The 16,683-nt window shown below is 38.9% G+C and overlaps 1 protein-coding gene across 3 annotated transcripts in view; it reads left to right on the top strand.

Moving 5' to 3' along the window:
• The window catches only part of ASPG (asparaginase), a 47,368-nt gene that overhangs the window by 16,523 nt on the left and 14,162 nt on the right, over positions 1-16,683 (top strand). For 2 of the 3 annotated variants that reach the window (XM_027732889.2, XM_027732890.2), the window contains exons 7-12: positions 5,917-6,029; positions 7,486-7,671; positions 10,554-10,667; positions 13,662-13,781; positions 14,828-14,923; positions 15,745-15,908. In XM_027732889.2, coding sequence (XP_027588690.1) covers positions 5,917-6,029; positions 7,486-7,671; positions 10,554-10,667; positions 13,662-13,781; positions 14,828-14,923; positions 15,745-15,908 — 793 coding nt within the window. Of the gene's footprint in view, positions 1-5,916; positions 6,030-7,485; positions 7,672-10,553; positions 10,668-13,661; positions 13,782-14,827; positions 14,924-15,744; positions 15,909-16,188; positions 16,352-16,683 lie in introns of all 3 variants that reach the window. The other variant, XR_005562892.1, reaches the window with a different exon arrangement.

Raw genomic sequence — 16,683 nt, 5'->3', positions numbered from 1 at the left:
CAAAAAAAGGGGAACAGGAGGGTGTTCCTCAATTCTTTTGCTAGGTGCTGTTAGTGACAGTAGGAGTTCTAGCCCTGTGCCATGCAATGTGCCTTTATGATGGTTTCTACTACTAGAGAACAGCATTCTGCAATTTGGAATATAAACTTATCCCTTCCACTTAATGAGTGGGAGTTACTTAACCAAGTTCCAGGATCAGAGTGCTGTGATTGGAGCAGCCAGATGCAAACTGAGGAAGCCTGTGTAATACTGTAGTTGCCTGTAAGACATCTCTCAGGTAGAGAGTCTGCCACTGTTGTGTTACTGTGCTGTGTCAAACAGGATGTATCTGAAATCAACAGAAATGCTGCCAGTTGATTGCTGCAGTAACTTGGGGGAATCTTATTTCTTGGGTTTGTATTAACTGCATCAAATAATGTATAAATAAATTCTTTTTACTGACTGATCAATAATGAAATCAAGCTGCAAATTGCGTGCTATTTCTCCCTTGGATTTGAACGAACTGTTTTGTGATTCCTTGTCCAGAGTAGAAAAATGAGAAAGTTATTAAGCACTTCCCCTGGCCCATATTGAGTCCCATTACGTCTTCAGTAAATGCCTCATTGGTATCAATGGGGATTTCTGATTTAAAAACTGATGGTGTGATAGGCTCTATTTTTATTTGCTTCAGTTGATTACCCAGTTGGAGTAACATCATTTATCCAAGATGACGGTGTCACTATTGAAGGATTGTTTCATTTTGAAAGAACATAGTTTATAGTATGTGCAGTCTACTAGTGCTGCTTTATTTTGTCCAAAGTAATTGTTTGAAACATCGCCGTCTCCCTTTAGTTTGCTTGTACAGTCCTCGTATGAAGCTTTCATGGAGACAAGGAACCACTTGGTCTTTTAAAAACAAACCAAACAAATCTATCATCTTTCTACTTTTTTTTTCCCAAATGACTGTATATAATATGTCTTAATCCTCCTGTAGACAGGGCTGACTCTTGCTGATTCAGCGTTATGGAGAGCAGCCTGAGGATGTCAGGAAAAGTAGGCCACTTGCAGAAACTCTTCCTCAGGCTTCTCAGTTCTAACAAAGCTGGGAATGAAAATTCCAGAGGAGCAGAAGGGGAGAAGTGGCAGGATGGAGGAAGTGGGAACCGTAATGGGATCATGGGTTGGTTGGTACACAGGAATGAGGAGAAATGCTGTTCATGGCTGGGCATAGCATATAAAAGCAACAATCTACTTCAGAGGTAGAGATGAAAGGGAGAAGCTTAGTCCTCTTCCCTCCCTTACCCTTGCAGCTCTCTTCATTTTTGATATCCATTTTCCACACTGTTCCCTCTCTAGGTGAGGCTCCTAGTGGATTTCTAATCCCATAACTGGCTGCATTCTTGGCCATATCCTTAGCTATGTTACCAACACCTAAGAGTCCCATCGCCCAGCTTTAGACGAACAAGTGTGTCAGCTTCCTCAAGACTTTCAGCTTAGCACAAGAAACTCCTGTAAGAAGTGAAAAACGCTAGCCCAGTCTCGAGTTTAGTAAGAAACCCAATGCTGATGGGAAACACTTTTGCGGCAGAATCAGAAATCACAGAATCGCAGAAACATTTCCAGTGTGGTACATATAGAAATAACCAAAAATATTTCTAAAATCTCAAAGCCAATCAAATAAAAGACCTTACCTTATTTCTCCCATATTTTGAAAACTGGGGAGACAAGGAGGACTCTTCCACTTGAAATGTGTAAAGATTCTCAGTATATTTCGTAACTGATTACTCTCCTCTATTCTTGACTGTCCTAATGAAGCACACATGAAACTTGCTTTGTTGCTGTGGCTGGACTTTCTTCATCACAGATGCATGTAACTTCTGGGAGTGGTGCACATGTACAGGACAATATGATGAGAAACAACTTGTGCAGGGGACAAGCAGCCCGTGTGACTGTGTGCAGATGTGGTACAGCAGCAGAAGGTTAGAAGGCCCTTTTGGGCTCATCTACCCATCAGTCTCATTAGAGAAAAGCTATTAGTTACTGGCCAAGTCTGCATCTTGGTTGGCAGTTCTGGTTATTTATATAAATATATAAATATATAAATTTATATATTTATATAAGTATATAAATTTATATATTTATATAAGTATATAAATTATATATATTATATAAAAAGCCCGGGTCATTTACGTATTAAGGTAAATGCCACCTCTCTTCACTGGAGTGCTTTCAGTCCCTGTCCCCTCTCTGTTCTGAGTGTATTGATTGTTGCAACGGCACCAGTCCATAAATGTGTGTCGATTTTTTTTTTTTTTTTTTTTTTTAACAAACTGCCAAAAAAAGGGGGTGTATGCTTGTTTGCCTCCTTCAGGAATTTGCAGCCATAGGTTGACCTGTGCTCCCCACCCCTTGGCTGCACCATGAATCGTAATGTGTGCTGGGGCAGCTTATATAATGGTAGGGCTCACCAGTAGTCCTGCAGAGAAGGATGAGAAGAAAGCGCTGCTGTTTGTCTGGAGCTCTGCAATCGAGAAAAGCTGTATTTCTTGTTTGATTTCATAACTCGGAATTCAGTCACCACTCCTAAGGGAGGTGTCGCTCTGAGTTGCTGCTCTCCCATTATAAAAGTTGAAACCTGCATTGTGGCATAGGCACCCTTTAACAACTGGGGGGGTTTGCTGCTTTCTGATCCGTGTAGAACTGCTTCTCTTTTTTATTTTATTTATAAGTCAGCTTGATGTTTTTTTCTGCACTAATCCTCTCACCGTATTTCTCTGTGCGTGTGTACGATAATAAAGCTGCATAAGATAAGGATGTGATTTTTTGACTCTAATTTTAAAGGCTATAGTTTTTGGTAGGTAGAGGGAGACTGGAAAACCTATTTTTATGTGATGGTTTGGAAGAGTAAACAAAAGGCCTTAACATCTTGAATGCAGTCTCCTTGAATAATGCAATCTATCCCAAGCCATTTTGGATACAGTATATAAATAGCCATTACATCTTTATTTTATGTACGTTGCTTTAAAAAACTTACTTTCTGCTTTGCCATACCAGTAGCTAGCTTACCTTTGTTCCTCAGCTTTGCATCCATATTTGCATAATGCAGTACACTGTATCACTTAAACTCTTTACAAGCACAGGCCATCCAAGTCAGAACAGGTTGCTGTTTTCTGTGCTATGCTAAAACTGAGTATCCCTAATTAGTCACTCATCCATAGGAAAAAAAACTGTTATGAACACCAATAAAGACAGCTTTTTGTACTTCACTTGCTTGTATATGACTTTCTTAAAATTGTTAAAATTCTTAAAATTGTTAAGGATTCTTACTTTTTTTATTTTTAATTTAACAAAAAAAGGAGATTGCTGTGTCATATGACTATAGGCTGCAAGACATCTGGTTTTTTCAGTACAGTGGAGATGCTTGAACTTAACTGTGTGACATAAATATTTTTCCTTTTAGGGGATGTAATTTTTGAGATTCAGGATGCAAAGGGTGTGTTCTAAATTTTTTTTTCCCCTGCATGGTGCTCTGCCTCACTGTATTCAACAGAGTTGAATAAATCTGAGGTGAAGTCGGGCTTTTATGTATATTTGTTTGTCTTTGGCTCTTGCATCACATTTGCTTTTTGTTCTGCCTTTTAGACTTATTTGGCTAATGGAAAACTGACATCTGTGGAGTCTGCAGCACCAAACACATTATGTAGGCTGACGAGGTTCATGACCAAGCGAATGTTAACTCAGAGGCAATCTTTAATTTTTTTTTTTTTAAATACAGTTTGGAATTACATCACTATACTATGTCTGCATGCATTAAATTTATCTTGGAGATGATATATTATTTGGTAGAGTGTACTCCAAGAGTACAGGTATAGGCCTGGTATAGGTCTGACTTCTGAACCTATCCTCTGATCTCTTTCCTTGGTCTTCTGCTTTTGGCAGTATCTTAGTGATCCATGCCAAGGCAGGTTTACTCAGTTCATTCTTCAAGTTCATTACAGGCATTAGGGATGCTGACAGTTGCCAAACGTAGTAGTATGCATTTGTGAAGTTTTGGCAGGGACTCCTACCTTATGGAGGATAAAAGAAAGCAAGCTGTGATACAATTTTATTGCCATCCCTTCTTGTAGAGGAGGCTGCTTTTAAAGAATTAACTTTTGTGTTAGAAAGTTGAGAGGAATGAATTTATTGCATGATGCTGCTGCCTCTTAACATGATTAACCGGACCTATGAAGCTCATGCAGCACAAATGCATGGCTTCTGCACTTACCCCTGTACCTCCTGCAGGTCTCTAACTCGCTCTGGAAAGCTCATGGAGGCCTTTGAGAGCTACTTGGCTAAATACTAAGTCCAGCCAGCTAGTTTCAGAATTGTGCTGGACAGCTTAGCACAAAGAAAGACACTGTAGAAATGGTCTATACTTGTGTTCTCCCAATCCCAGGGCATTTGGAATCCATGTGCTGCAGTGTGACTGGTTGGACAAACATGATGCCAAGCCAACTGCTTGTGACCTGTTTAACGACGTATGGCAGTTTTTAGAAAGAACAGAGGCTTTAATTGCTGACAGGGCACCACAACAGGAAAGGGAAGTTCATAAAATCTTATAGGAGACTGCTATTTTCTGTCCTGACTTAATGGATTGTGTAGTTTTTAGTATCTCTGGTAAGAGGGCAATAGAGTAGGCTTCAATGGAGGCTTTTAAATGTACTCTGAAGTTTTTTTTGCAAGTGGCTGTCTGCTGATTGCAAGTAATTGGTGTGAGTAACTCTGCATGGCTGAGAGCAAGTCAGTATTATGCACGCAGATCTTTTATCTGTCTTGCTGCTTGGGAGTTTCTCCAAAATCTAAAAAGCTTAACTCACGATGGGGAAACAGCAGCTTTACAGCATAGTCTATTTTCTTTGAAGCACAACGCTCTGAGCTGTTGGCTGCTGTTTGTTAAACCTCTTCCACTGCCTTGTAGGAGCCGTCAGCGCTACCAATGCTGTGTTCCTACACTGAAGTAGTAAAATTTTGAAATCAATAATGCATGACTTGGCTTCTAATAATGCAACACAAACAAACTATTAGTTAAACAGCTGGCTTCTGGCTCTAAATGTATAATCAGAGTTAATTGAATCCTTGCTATTTTATTTAATCGTTAGTAACTACCTAATAAACTCTGGAGGTGATTAGGAGCAACAGTAACTGCATTTGTCATCTCTCATGTCTGAGAAGATGAAGCTCTGTTTTCTGAACATGAATCCAGGCTGATATCAGGCCAGCTACATAACTGGAGTTCAGGTCAGTGTATGACAAGTAAATGTCTCACCTGTGCTAGACTGGCATGATGTTCTGTTGGTTGAGGCTTTCTGAGCACCCTGAACTGGGAGAGGTGGCACTAACAGGATGTGTTCAGCATCAAGAAGCCATCAGGTTTAGCGCTCATATGCTTTTCACAGCAAGCAGACTTCTCTTTTGAAGAGATTGTAGTAGAGGTATACAGCTTTGTGTCTGATAGACCATCTTGTTCACTAATGGTCATTGCCTAAAATATCAATTTTAGAAGTCTTTGCTATGAAATGCAATGAATCGAAGCAAGCATACATCTTAAATATCTCCTTGAAGGACACTAGCTTGTGAATATTGACTAGTAATACTGATATAGCTTGGAATCCAGACTATTTTGGAATTAGAGTTAAAATATAAAACAGTTGAGCCTGACTTGAATGTGGTCTTAAGGATATATTTTGTGGCACCTAATAAATAAGGTGTGTTAGATCAGCTGCTATTTCTGCTGTCTTAAATGGGCCTTCATTTCCTCTTTAATAAATACATTGTCTTTCATGAATCCCCTACATAAGAACGGTTTTAAAAACAAAGTTGCAATCATGAAGTACTACAAAGTGTACTTGATAGTACGTGTTAATATTAAATTAAAAAGGCCGTTTCTCTTCATAGTAAACTGGGAAACAGTGTGGAGAGCCAATACCACAAAGAAATTTCGAGTTCACACCAATATGAACAGGAATGTTGGACTTCTGAGAATCTTCCCAGGAATCACGGCTGCTGCTGTAAGTGTCACCACTTCACTTTGGAAGTGGGTGAAGTGATGCTTCAATACTTGATTAGTTACCTGAAGTAGGAAAGCTGCATTGTTTGTAGCAGTGATTGGGATTTTGGAGGGAAAGGAAAGGATCTGTCTTCTTCTGATAAATGCTATTTTGAAATATCAAGTCATTAAAAGACTATTTTTATATGCCATAAACTATTGATAAAAGCTTTTCAAATATCTTTTGTATAGCTACCTGGGCTTTGAAACTTAAAATTAATTTCTTATCAGGGCTCATAAATAGGTCAGGTGTTGTTTTGTAGTCAGGTGTAGGCTACAATGACCAGGAAAATGCTCTCTTCCTGCATATTGAGGCATATTAGCAGATATCTTGTCAAAGAATACAATATATGGTGGGTGGAGTGTGATTATTTCTACAACTCATGCTTCTTTTTTAGGGTTCATTTTGTCTCACACTGGTGGTTACCATGACCCTCAGCATTCACAGAGAGCTGAAAATGAGAAGTGGGATTTTTTTTTGCCTTTAGAAACTCTTTTGCAGTTTGTGATTTTAGGTAGATTAGTCTTTAAATTTTTGTCTAATATTAGTTCCATTAAATTGACGGGTCTTTTGTGGCTCTTGCCATCTTAAATTGAATTCAGTAGTTTAAGCAGCACTCCTCAATTATATCACCATTCTTTTTAGGTGAATGTGAACAGATGGAAAGACAGAGGGGTGGTATATTTGCAATAAAACTCCAACTGCATAGTTAGCCTCATGGGGGTTTACAGTGTATTGCATTTAGCATATGTGATCAGCAAGGAAACATCTAGGTTGTTTAAAATACGTCTTTCTAGGAAGAGGACTTTGGTAGGCATTCTCTTACAGTGAGGCAAACAAACTCAGTATCAACTGGCCCAGAATATATATTAGTGTCTCTTTTTTTTTTTTTCCTCTTTGAGTTAAATCAATTGGGTTTTGGGTTAAAAAACTCCAGGCTTCATTAGAATGTTCTTTCCTGAAAGGTGAAATAGTCTCTCTCTTAGGCAGACGTTGGTTAACAAAACTCTTTGCTAAAGCAAAAAAATCTGGGCAGGGATGGGGAGTTGTAATCTCAATTGATAATTCTGCATTTATTTTACGAGTGTAAATCCACATTTTTATTCTACCAAATGGTGCAACAGTATAGCCTGTTAATGGCCCTTGAACAATAGCATCCTTTTTCACACTCAGGTAATAACTCTAGGAATTTTAAAGGAAGCTAGAGAGGGAAGTTCTCATTTTTTTAAAACTTATTCTGCAGTCTCAGTTATTGCAAATGGGGAGCACAGAAGGGCATAAGAAGACTATAAGGCTTGAGAGCCTTTAAAACTATAGCAGGAATAGACCATTTTTAAAAATGCGGTGCCATACATGAAAATTTTAAGGTGACTTAAACATACCTTTTGTCTCTTTCCTCTGTCTTGTTTTTAAACAGGTTAAAGCATTCCTTCAGCCTCCAATTGAAGGCATTGTACTTGAAACTTATGGAAGTGGCAATGCCCCAAACAACAGAGAGGACGTGCTGGAAGAACTGAAGAAAGCAGCTGAACGAAAAGTAGTGATTCTGAACTGTACCCAGTGCTTACGAGGGTCTGTTAAAACCGTCTATGCAACAGGGCAGGTGAGGGTTGTGCAATGAAAGAAACATCCCACTGATACAACTTGATTGCAAACTGCTAGTAGTCCCAGTGTATAAAACCAGGTTTAGTGACTGTAAAGTGATTGCTCATAAAATAACTACATCTGAAAAAATCTTAATCCAGAGGCATTTAAATGCGTATCTACCAACAAGATCCTGTTACTCCTGGTCTTAATGGCGGAAATAGTCAGCTCAGTTCTCAAATGAATGATTGCTCACTCCTGTCATGTACAGCACTCCAGGATACTTTGCATTAGATTGGTAGTATCTCAGAGGGATTCCACTGAGCTAAAAGCTGGTTTAGGGATCAGATGTTCAAATAAAGTAGCTCTTGATAGGATAACAGTTCCTTAGGTACAATGTGGGAGCATCAAGAAAGCCTGCAGATGCAAGCGCTATTCCAAACCCAGTTCTTTATTTGACTGGAAGTACAACCGAATTCAGTGCAAGATTGGAGAAAAGTATGTAAGGAAGTGTCTGTCTTGAAGAATGGAAATCAGTTTAGTTAAACCCATGAGGGCTGGTTTAAAGCAGGCTTTGTGTACATACTGTTCAGGGCATTTTATAGTGAGTTTCTCAATTGTGTATTAAAACATGACAGCACTGTGGCTATTAAGAGCTCAAAGCCATATAAGAATATGCGTTGCATGTGGTAGTGTGAAGGAAGCTGGTTTAGCTGGCCTTTAGAAAAAGACCAGCCATTAAATAGCCAAGAAGCTCTACCAGAGGGTGATTCATCCTGCTGCTTTAGACACCTGGCTTTGTTGGGAGCAACCACCTGTCTGGCAGAGCCAACCTCTTCACTGACTGCACGGCAAACCTGAATACCCTAGTCTGGTGCTGAAACCTGTCTCTTTTAACTTTGCTTTTGACACAGCTTTAGATTATATTTGCACGTAGTCTGTTTTGAGGAGAAAGAAAAAGAGATTGCAAGAGGGTTTTTTTCACCTCCTTGGTATCCAAACTTGGTATTTTCTGATATAGGCAGTTATTGTTTGTAAAACTTTTGTGTAACTTAATGGAGATGTTTTGAAAATCATTGACTTTTGCTCTGTAGCAAATACTATAGGAATATGTGGATTAGATGGAAAAATTCACATGGAAGTTAAGTCAATAAAAACAAAATTTATATTTGAAAAACAACATGAACATGAAGCCTAGCTTTTATGCTATCTTCTGCTTGAAATAAGCTGCTAAAATATATAGAAGGAAGAAAAAAAGCCTTTTCTATGCTCTGGTTAAAAGATTGTCCAAATAGACACCTCTAAAATGGCTTTGTGCACTCTGATCCAGACTGTTGATATGCTGAATTGAAAGATTCTGCTCAAGTCTTACTGAACCACTGTAAGGCTGTGTGGAAATGTGTTCCCTTCTGGATTCCACTTTTTATATGGAGTATGTTCTATATTGCTTCAGCATCAGTTGATGGAGGCCGCCCTGTTTCCTTGGTATCTTTTGAGGAGAAACTGACTGAGTCCTACAAAATTACTGCATGCTTGTTCTTTCATTGCCTTCTCCATTTCATGAGGAACCGCTCAGTGGAGAAACTATTATGGGTGAATGCTCTAAAGTTGCTGTAGTGTTAACTTTACTTTGATTTTTCTTTAAATGAAATATTTCAAAGGTCTGCACATGGCTGGGCCAGTTTTCACTCATACAAGCCAGCCAGGTAGGTCAGCTGAATCCCTGGTTTCCCTTGAAGTGTTTGTTTTAATTAACTCAGTGTCTGGCCTCTGATCCCTCTACACAGTACAAACTTATAACTGAGGGGACTTTAGGTATAGGAAGGAAGCTGGGAAATCCCTTCCTCCTCCTCTTTCTCAGACCTGCTGAAAAAGCCCTAACTGTTCTTTGATTAGTTCTGCAGTACAGAAAGTATTTCTCACCTTCTCTGTATGTTTTCCCATGGGACTAAAAATATGTTAGTCTGGGTCTCTCAGAGGTGGTTAATGAGCTAATTAAGGCTCTGTATCTTGCTTAAAATATTAGTTAAGCCACAACAAATTTTGAAGCTTAAGTTTATATACAAGAGACTTAACAGTAAAATGCAGTGCAAGAACCTAGTTCAAGATGCTTAACTGTGAGGCATCACATTTTGGCAAAGAGAATGATCTAAGATTTGCCAGGTACAGTTCAGTGACAAGAGATCTGAAATTTCTTTTGTCTTTGCTGTTTTGTACACTTATGAGGCTTGCTGATCACAGCAAAGATCCTTCTTTTTGCTTTTGTTCAGATTGGATTTTTTTAACTACCAGAAAGATAAGTTACAAAGGTCATCTTTTTTCAGTTGTTCTTGTCAGAACTGTGTAAATTACGTATTTTAGTTGCATCTTCTAAATCGTACACTGCTCACGCAGCCTGAAAGGATCTGAAAGCACTCCTGCTGTGAGCACACAGTAGTGCTGGAATTCATCCAAAGCAATGCCCCATTAAAGAATGGTAAATATGTCTGTGTGAGAACAGCCTACTTGGCAGTGTTCAAAATGCCACTGGGTTAAAACAGAGTAACTGCAGCTTTTCAATAAAGGGAATCTGACAACTCTGCAGATAGCTGATACGGACCTGTAACCTTTCCCTTTTAGCATAGCAAGCGACCGTGGCAAGCATTTGGTGGAATTCTTCAGTGTTACTGCATGAAAAGGAATTTAAAGTAAAAGTCATCTTTATTCAGCTTGCTCTAGTATTTGCTTGGTATTTGATAACTAAAATTACAAAAATTACAGTGGCAGTTGGAGGAGCAAGAGAGTGGAGGCTCAGCTGCATACTGTGTTCTGTGTAGCTGCTCATCATTTATATGCCTTTTCTGTACACACAGGTATTTCTGAGTGCTATGCTAATTGGAATCATTATTCCTTTTTATTCAGACTCTCGCTGATGTTGGAGTAATTCCTGGAGGTGATATGACACCAGAGGCAGCCCTAACTAAACTGTCATACACGCTCAGCAAGAGAAACCTTAGCTGGGAGGAGAAGAGGCAGGTAAATATTTGTGTGACCTTGAAAGACTTTAGGTTTCTCATCTACTGTGCTAACTTCTGCTTAGCTTCATGCCTTGAGCTTCTCTCTTGCATTTAAAAGCAATTGTTTACAGAACCATAATTGGAACACCCCGTGTGTTTTTTTTCCTTACAGAAAATACTATTAGACAAATAAAGATTTGTAGATTTGGAGAGAAAAAAATTCTCTGCATAAGGCAGGTGAAGACCATGACCGAGCCATAAGAATGCCATTAAATGATAGTAGTCTAGCTTGGATATTTTCTGTACTGAAAACTCTATGTGGAAATTCATATGGGAGACAGAATCTCATCCCTTCTGAAGTCAGCAAAGATCTCGTCACTGATCTTAGTGTGGTAAAGATTTCATCCCAGACTCATTCACACACAGCTATTTCTGAAAATAAATATTGCCTACAGCCTCTTCCTTTACAGCATTAGTCATAAGAGTATTAGATTTTATTTCTCTAAGAGGAGATATGCTTTATAATACATAAAAAGTAGAGGATTATTATAAGGACCAGCTGCTTTTAAAATCAGAACCCCTTTAACAATGTTCTTTCTGTTCACTGGTTGCTTAATCAAGGCTTTTTTCTGCAATTATACAACTATTTATCATGTTCTTTTTATACAAGGAACATCAGCTATGAATTAGATAAGGAAGCAGCAGTCTGCAGGAATGCCTGAGTTTCCATGCTTGTATGCAGTGAAATCATAATCCTGACACTTTGGGAGCTGACATTATGATGAGTCACTCTCCAGACTTAACACTGCATGCACATGTGTATCTCCCCATGGTGCTTTGTTTTTATTGAAACTGAAACAAATTTGATCATTATTTCATGCTCCATATCTTCCAGCCAGTAGCAACTGTTTAGACAAACATATTTGTATACCTGTGATCATAAGTGTGGTGGCTGGAAGTACCACCTACCGTGCTTAGAAACAGTTTCAGCCTTGGAGCTTTCAACTGTTCGCTAAAGCCCTGGCTCTGAAAAATGGGAGGAGTTATATGTGTCTTCAGTGAGGATGTCAGGAACATACCCTGTGCAAGAACATGCTTGGCAGGCGAGACAGTGCTGTGTGAAGAGCAGAGTTCTTGCATGTGTTTGCACATACACACTTTAGAAACCCCAGCTCTTCACTGGTGCCCCTTTGGCACACACACTGATCCTGGAACATACGTGCACCCGCTTGGGTTTTTTTTAAATGCAAACTTTAATCTTCTTGCACAGATGATTATTTGACCTGGGACAGGAGAAACCTTCCCAGCTGGCTTCCTGCCTAGGTGTGTGAGTTAAAACTTCATTTGAAATCCAGTTTGCCAAGGTGAGACAGCTGAATAGTCAGGTGAGGATTTGATGATGTTTTAGGTACCACTGGCACAAGGTACTTCTACATCTTCATGTGCTGCCCTTTGGAATGTACTACACAGTTTTTGTGTGATGATGTGCTGGACCTCCTTTATATGGTTTAAAAAACAAAATTACTTTGTAATTCCTTTGAGTTATGCAGGATCAGTTTCCTCATTTCACTCATTGTACAGACCCACAAACAATTGTGTTGGCACAACTGGGGGAGCAGCATGCTGCATTGCCTGGGCAGGAATGAGTGGTAAAGACCAGGAGAAGAAAGCCTGAAAACATGTTGTCTGTGGCAATATCTTCAGCTAAACATATCACCAAACAATAGTCTCCCAAGAGACGGAAGCTCTCCTGAAGCTGGCCTGGTTATTTTAGGATTCTCTTTCAACATGAAGAAGCAAGGAATGTGCCCCCAGACACATACAAATGTGTGAAGAGCTGGGAGGACTAAGGCACGTAAGGCTTTGCACAGGGTGCATTTAGCACAGGTGCCAATTGCTAAGGTTACCTGTGTAAAGCAATGATCTCAACCTGTCAGATTCTAAAAGTGTGCCAAAGCTGTTGGTATCCTCTGAGTTACATGCATATGGGACTCTTCCAGCAGACAGCTATGGTGTTGTCAGCTCTTGGAGGGTTTTTTTTTTAATAAAGGGCATGCCTAGACACAAGTAAACCTGGGGCATTTCTCCTTCCAACATCACATCTGTTTCTTTCAAACTTTCACAATCCTGCTTTTTAAAATTCTAATTGAAATAACTATGGGCTTTATAGCTGCATCAGCAACCTTTTGTGAAAGAGTGCCAGTATGTAAACTTGTCAGAATTGATGAAACCAGTTGCTTTTTCTTAATAACTGCCTCCTATCTGTGTTCTCCAGATTTCCCAGAATCTGTCTTTTGGAGTATTTTCATTTCTTTATTGCCCCATTCAAGTACTTTCTACACATGAATTGGCTGACCTTTTTACATTTTGATTTGGAGGATTTTTCCAAGTTACGTTGGATGCACCCATCCTGCAAACTGTTACATACCTGTTTGCATACTGAATGACTAGTACTACTGTAAACCCTCTGCATTCAAAGCTGGATCTGTGGCCAAATTTTAACAAAATCAGGGCTAATGGAGCTGTTTGAAACCCCATGGAAATCCATGATTGTCTACAGGCAGCACTGGGCTTTGTTTTGAGGCCTGTGTAGACAGTCTGTGTAGGAGTCCTGAGGTTTGTGAATGCTGGCAAACGGCAGCATTTCAGAATATTCTGGTCTTAAGCCTCACTCTGCTCATTACTCACTATCTTTGTGTTTTTAAGTAGGCTGCATCTTACCCCACTAGGGAACTTTTGTCTGCTTACTCTGAAAATGGGGGTGTTTTGTTATGTGCTTATTTTGGTTTCTTTGCTTTGGAAGAAAGCTTTATTTCCCTGTCTCTTGCCCTCCTTTGTCTTTTTAAACGTGCGATCTTCATGGGACAGTAACTATTTCTTTAATCTTTTGTCTGCATTTAATTAGTTTCCATAATTCCTCCAAACAATTTTCTAACTTGATAGTAAAGTTTTTTATTAGACTACCACCATATTTTTCCTCTGCTAACAAAGGGTTTGATTGCTTGCTTTTCAGATGCTGAGTGAGAATCTAAGAGGAGAAATGACTGTTGTACCCACAGGAGCCAAGATCTCTCTGAGAGATAGCAAGTTTATACAAGTGATTGCCAAATCTCTAAGTATCAGCAGCAAGGAGGTATATACACTTAAATATTTAGAATTAATATCATGTAAAGCTGCAAACTCAGTTAAATGAACCTAGATTAAAGATGAACAGTAAAGCTGAAAGAAAAATAAAATACTGTAGGTTTTATATTATTTTTTTTAGTTCTGAGTGTCCCAGATAACCAATTGGGCTAGGGAGAAAGGACACAATGACACCAAAATGGTTTTAATTAAAAACATATTAACTTCCCCCCCCTCTTTGTAGCCCCATCTTGGATTTATTTTCTTGACTGGCTGGTTGCACTAACAAGCCTCAGACAGATGCTGTAATTCAGAGTATCAATGATATGAAGAAGTGCTTTGTATTTTTGTGGTCAAATGTATTGACAGTTTGGAGCAATCTAAATAATAATGGGTAAAACAACTTAATTGTACATGCAATCACAGAAGGCTAAGGAAGCATTACAAAAGTGTAGAGACACTTGTGATGTTTACTATTAGTCCTTCTCAACTGGAAAATTAGAAAAGATAATATCGGTTGTTCAGATGCTCGATTTTCTCTTGACTTGGTTTCAAGGAAGATGGGATTTATTAACTAATGTATGGTTCTTCTTTAGTGAACATGAGAAATGGGAGGATATTCAGGGGGCCTCGAGGGCTTATCAGGATACACAGGTGTCTGAGGAATCACATGAATAAAGTTGATCAGTCTTGAGGAGGCTGGACTATATGGTCTTTTCCAACTCCCACCAGTGCTGTTTCTCTTACTGTATTGATGAGTAGCTATGGCAGTAGAGAGATGGTAATAGTGTGTGCACCTTAAATGGTATATATAGATATCAGGTACCTGTAGTGTTGCCTGGGAGGAATATAAGTCTTATGGATGTGAGACTGACAAAATGTAAAATAAACATGAGACCTCTTTCCTTCCAAGAACTAAATGCTACCATTTTTAAATATCCAAGTGACTAATTTGGAAACTTTACATGAAAGCAAGGGTGGTGTTTTTATGACTTGGATATCAATCCCATTAGAGGCAAAGCTGATATTAAATGTTTAATTTTATTTGTTTCTCAGGAGTTAGAAGCCGTAAGAGATGCATTAATTCCACCTTTGGCTTGTGCTGCAGCTAAACTGGGTGACATAGACGCACTAAGAGCCATAGCAGAAATGGTAATGTAAAATTAACAGTTTGTACAAAACATTAATTTTTAAATAGAGCTGTAACTGATGGGAGGAAGCTATGCTCACTGGAATTGGTCTTACAATCAAGGTGCTTTGACTATTACAAGGTCTTTGCCTTTCAAGACTGGTATGTTCTTTCCCCTCTCTGTTTTTCAGCTGTTTATATTTTCTTTTGAACTGTGAAAATACAGGTAGATTAAAATGCAAGTTCTTATCTGCTAACTTTGGAACATTTTAAAATGGTTTGTGCTGCTTTCTTTTTGCTTAACTTTCTTTATACATATTCATAGTATCCAGCTTCTGGATGTAAATCTGTCATAATTAAAAAAAAAGAACTTGAAAACTATATTTAAGCAAAACACAGTGCAGTGTTAATTCAGGATTTCTGGCTCTCCCCATAAGTCTAACTTTGCTTATACCTGAAAAAAGAAACAGGCATTTCCCTGTCTTCTCATTTTTTTCCCCTCTTCGCCTTGGTTTACCCTACTCTTGAGACTTTGGTAATGGGCCTCAAGAAAGGATAAATATATCTTGAAATTAAGAATAAACTAAGACAAGTAAGATTAGCAGTCTACAGGCACAAAGCTGCTGTATGGCATGCCGAAATAAAGAGCATATCTGAGGGAGAAAACATGCAGAAGGTGAAATAAATATCCTTATTGGCACTGAAACAATCCTACAAGATTGACAAGCTTAACAATTTGGTGGCAGAATTAAAATGTGAAGTATGCACCTACTGTGTGACGTATGCAACAACTTAATGTGCAGCCATTATCTTTTTAGCATATGAAGGATATGTCCTTTTGTAGGGTGGAAACTTGAGCTGTGGAGACTATGATGGCCGAACTCCACTTCATATTGCAGCCTCTGAAGGGCATTTACCACTAGTTGAGTATTTGTTGATGTCTGGCGCGACTGTTTATGCTAGAGACAGATATGGATCTACCCCACTGATGAATGCGATCAAGTTCAGGTAACAATTTATATACTACTCTATGTAAAGTTTATAGACCTTTTATAATTTTAGATTTCAAGTCCATCCCTGCGTTTTGGTCTTGTTTTGTCTCAGCAGTCAAGTGTAAATTACAGCAGTTAACACATACCAGCTTTATTTCAAAGGATGTGACTAGCCTAAATGAAAAAAATTTAAAAAATAATATGAAATGAAAGCAAACAACTTGGTATGCATGCAGAATTTTAGCATAAAGTAACCTATTGCTGTCCTCCTGCCAAGACTTTGTCCATAATTTCAGGGCTCCACTCTTTATTCTGAGGCTTCCTTATAAAACACAGCCAAACTGATCACTCCTTTTGACTGTCAGAAGTGAGAGTGCAGGACCATGGGCTGTCTGTTTTCTTTCTGCCCTTCCCTTTCTCATCAAGACCAGACTGTTTCAATTGGCACAAAGTATACCGGTAGGTTGACATGTTTTAATCTTTCCCTTCCACCAGTGCTTTCCTGACTCTCCTGCTGGATGACTGGTTTTCTGATTTTTTCCCTTCCGCCCACTCATAATTATATGGGATGGCTGCATGGCCCTGCCTGCTTTGTGGATTTCCTCTTCCTGCTGTTATGAATGTCAGCAGTTCTGGAATGGTAGCCATGGATTTGCAATTTACTGGCCTCTTCCACGTTGTATAGTCCTAAGGAATGGCCATAGCACAGAGTCTAATAGTTATCAGTAATCAGAATTTAATTTTAAAACACTTAGTTTGTATAGCCTGGGGATTCACGGAGCCATTGGTCT

This window comes from Pipra filicauda, unplaced genomic scaffold (genome assembly GCF_003945595.2).
Source record: "Pipra filicauda isolate LSUMZ 115617 unplaced genomic scaffold, ASM394559v2 scaffold16_size7369187_pilon, whole genome shotgun sequence".
NCBI classification, from domain to species: domain Eukaryota; kingdom Metazoa; phylum Chordata; class Aves; order Passeriformes; family Pipridae; genus Pipra; species Pipra filicauda.
Note: the sequence above shows the minus strand (reverse complement) of the source record. Positions and strands in the feature narration are given on the sequence as shown.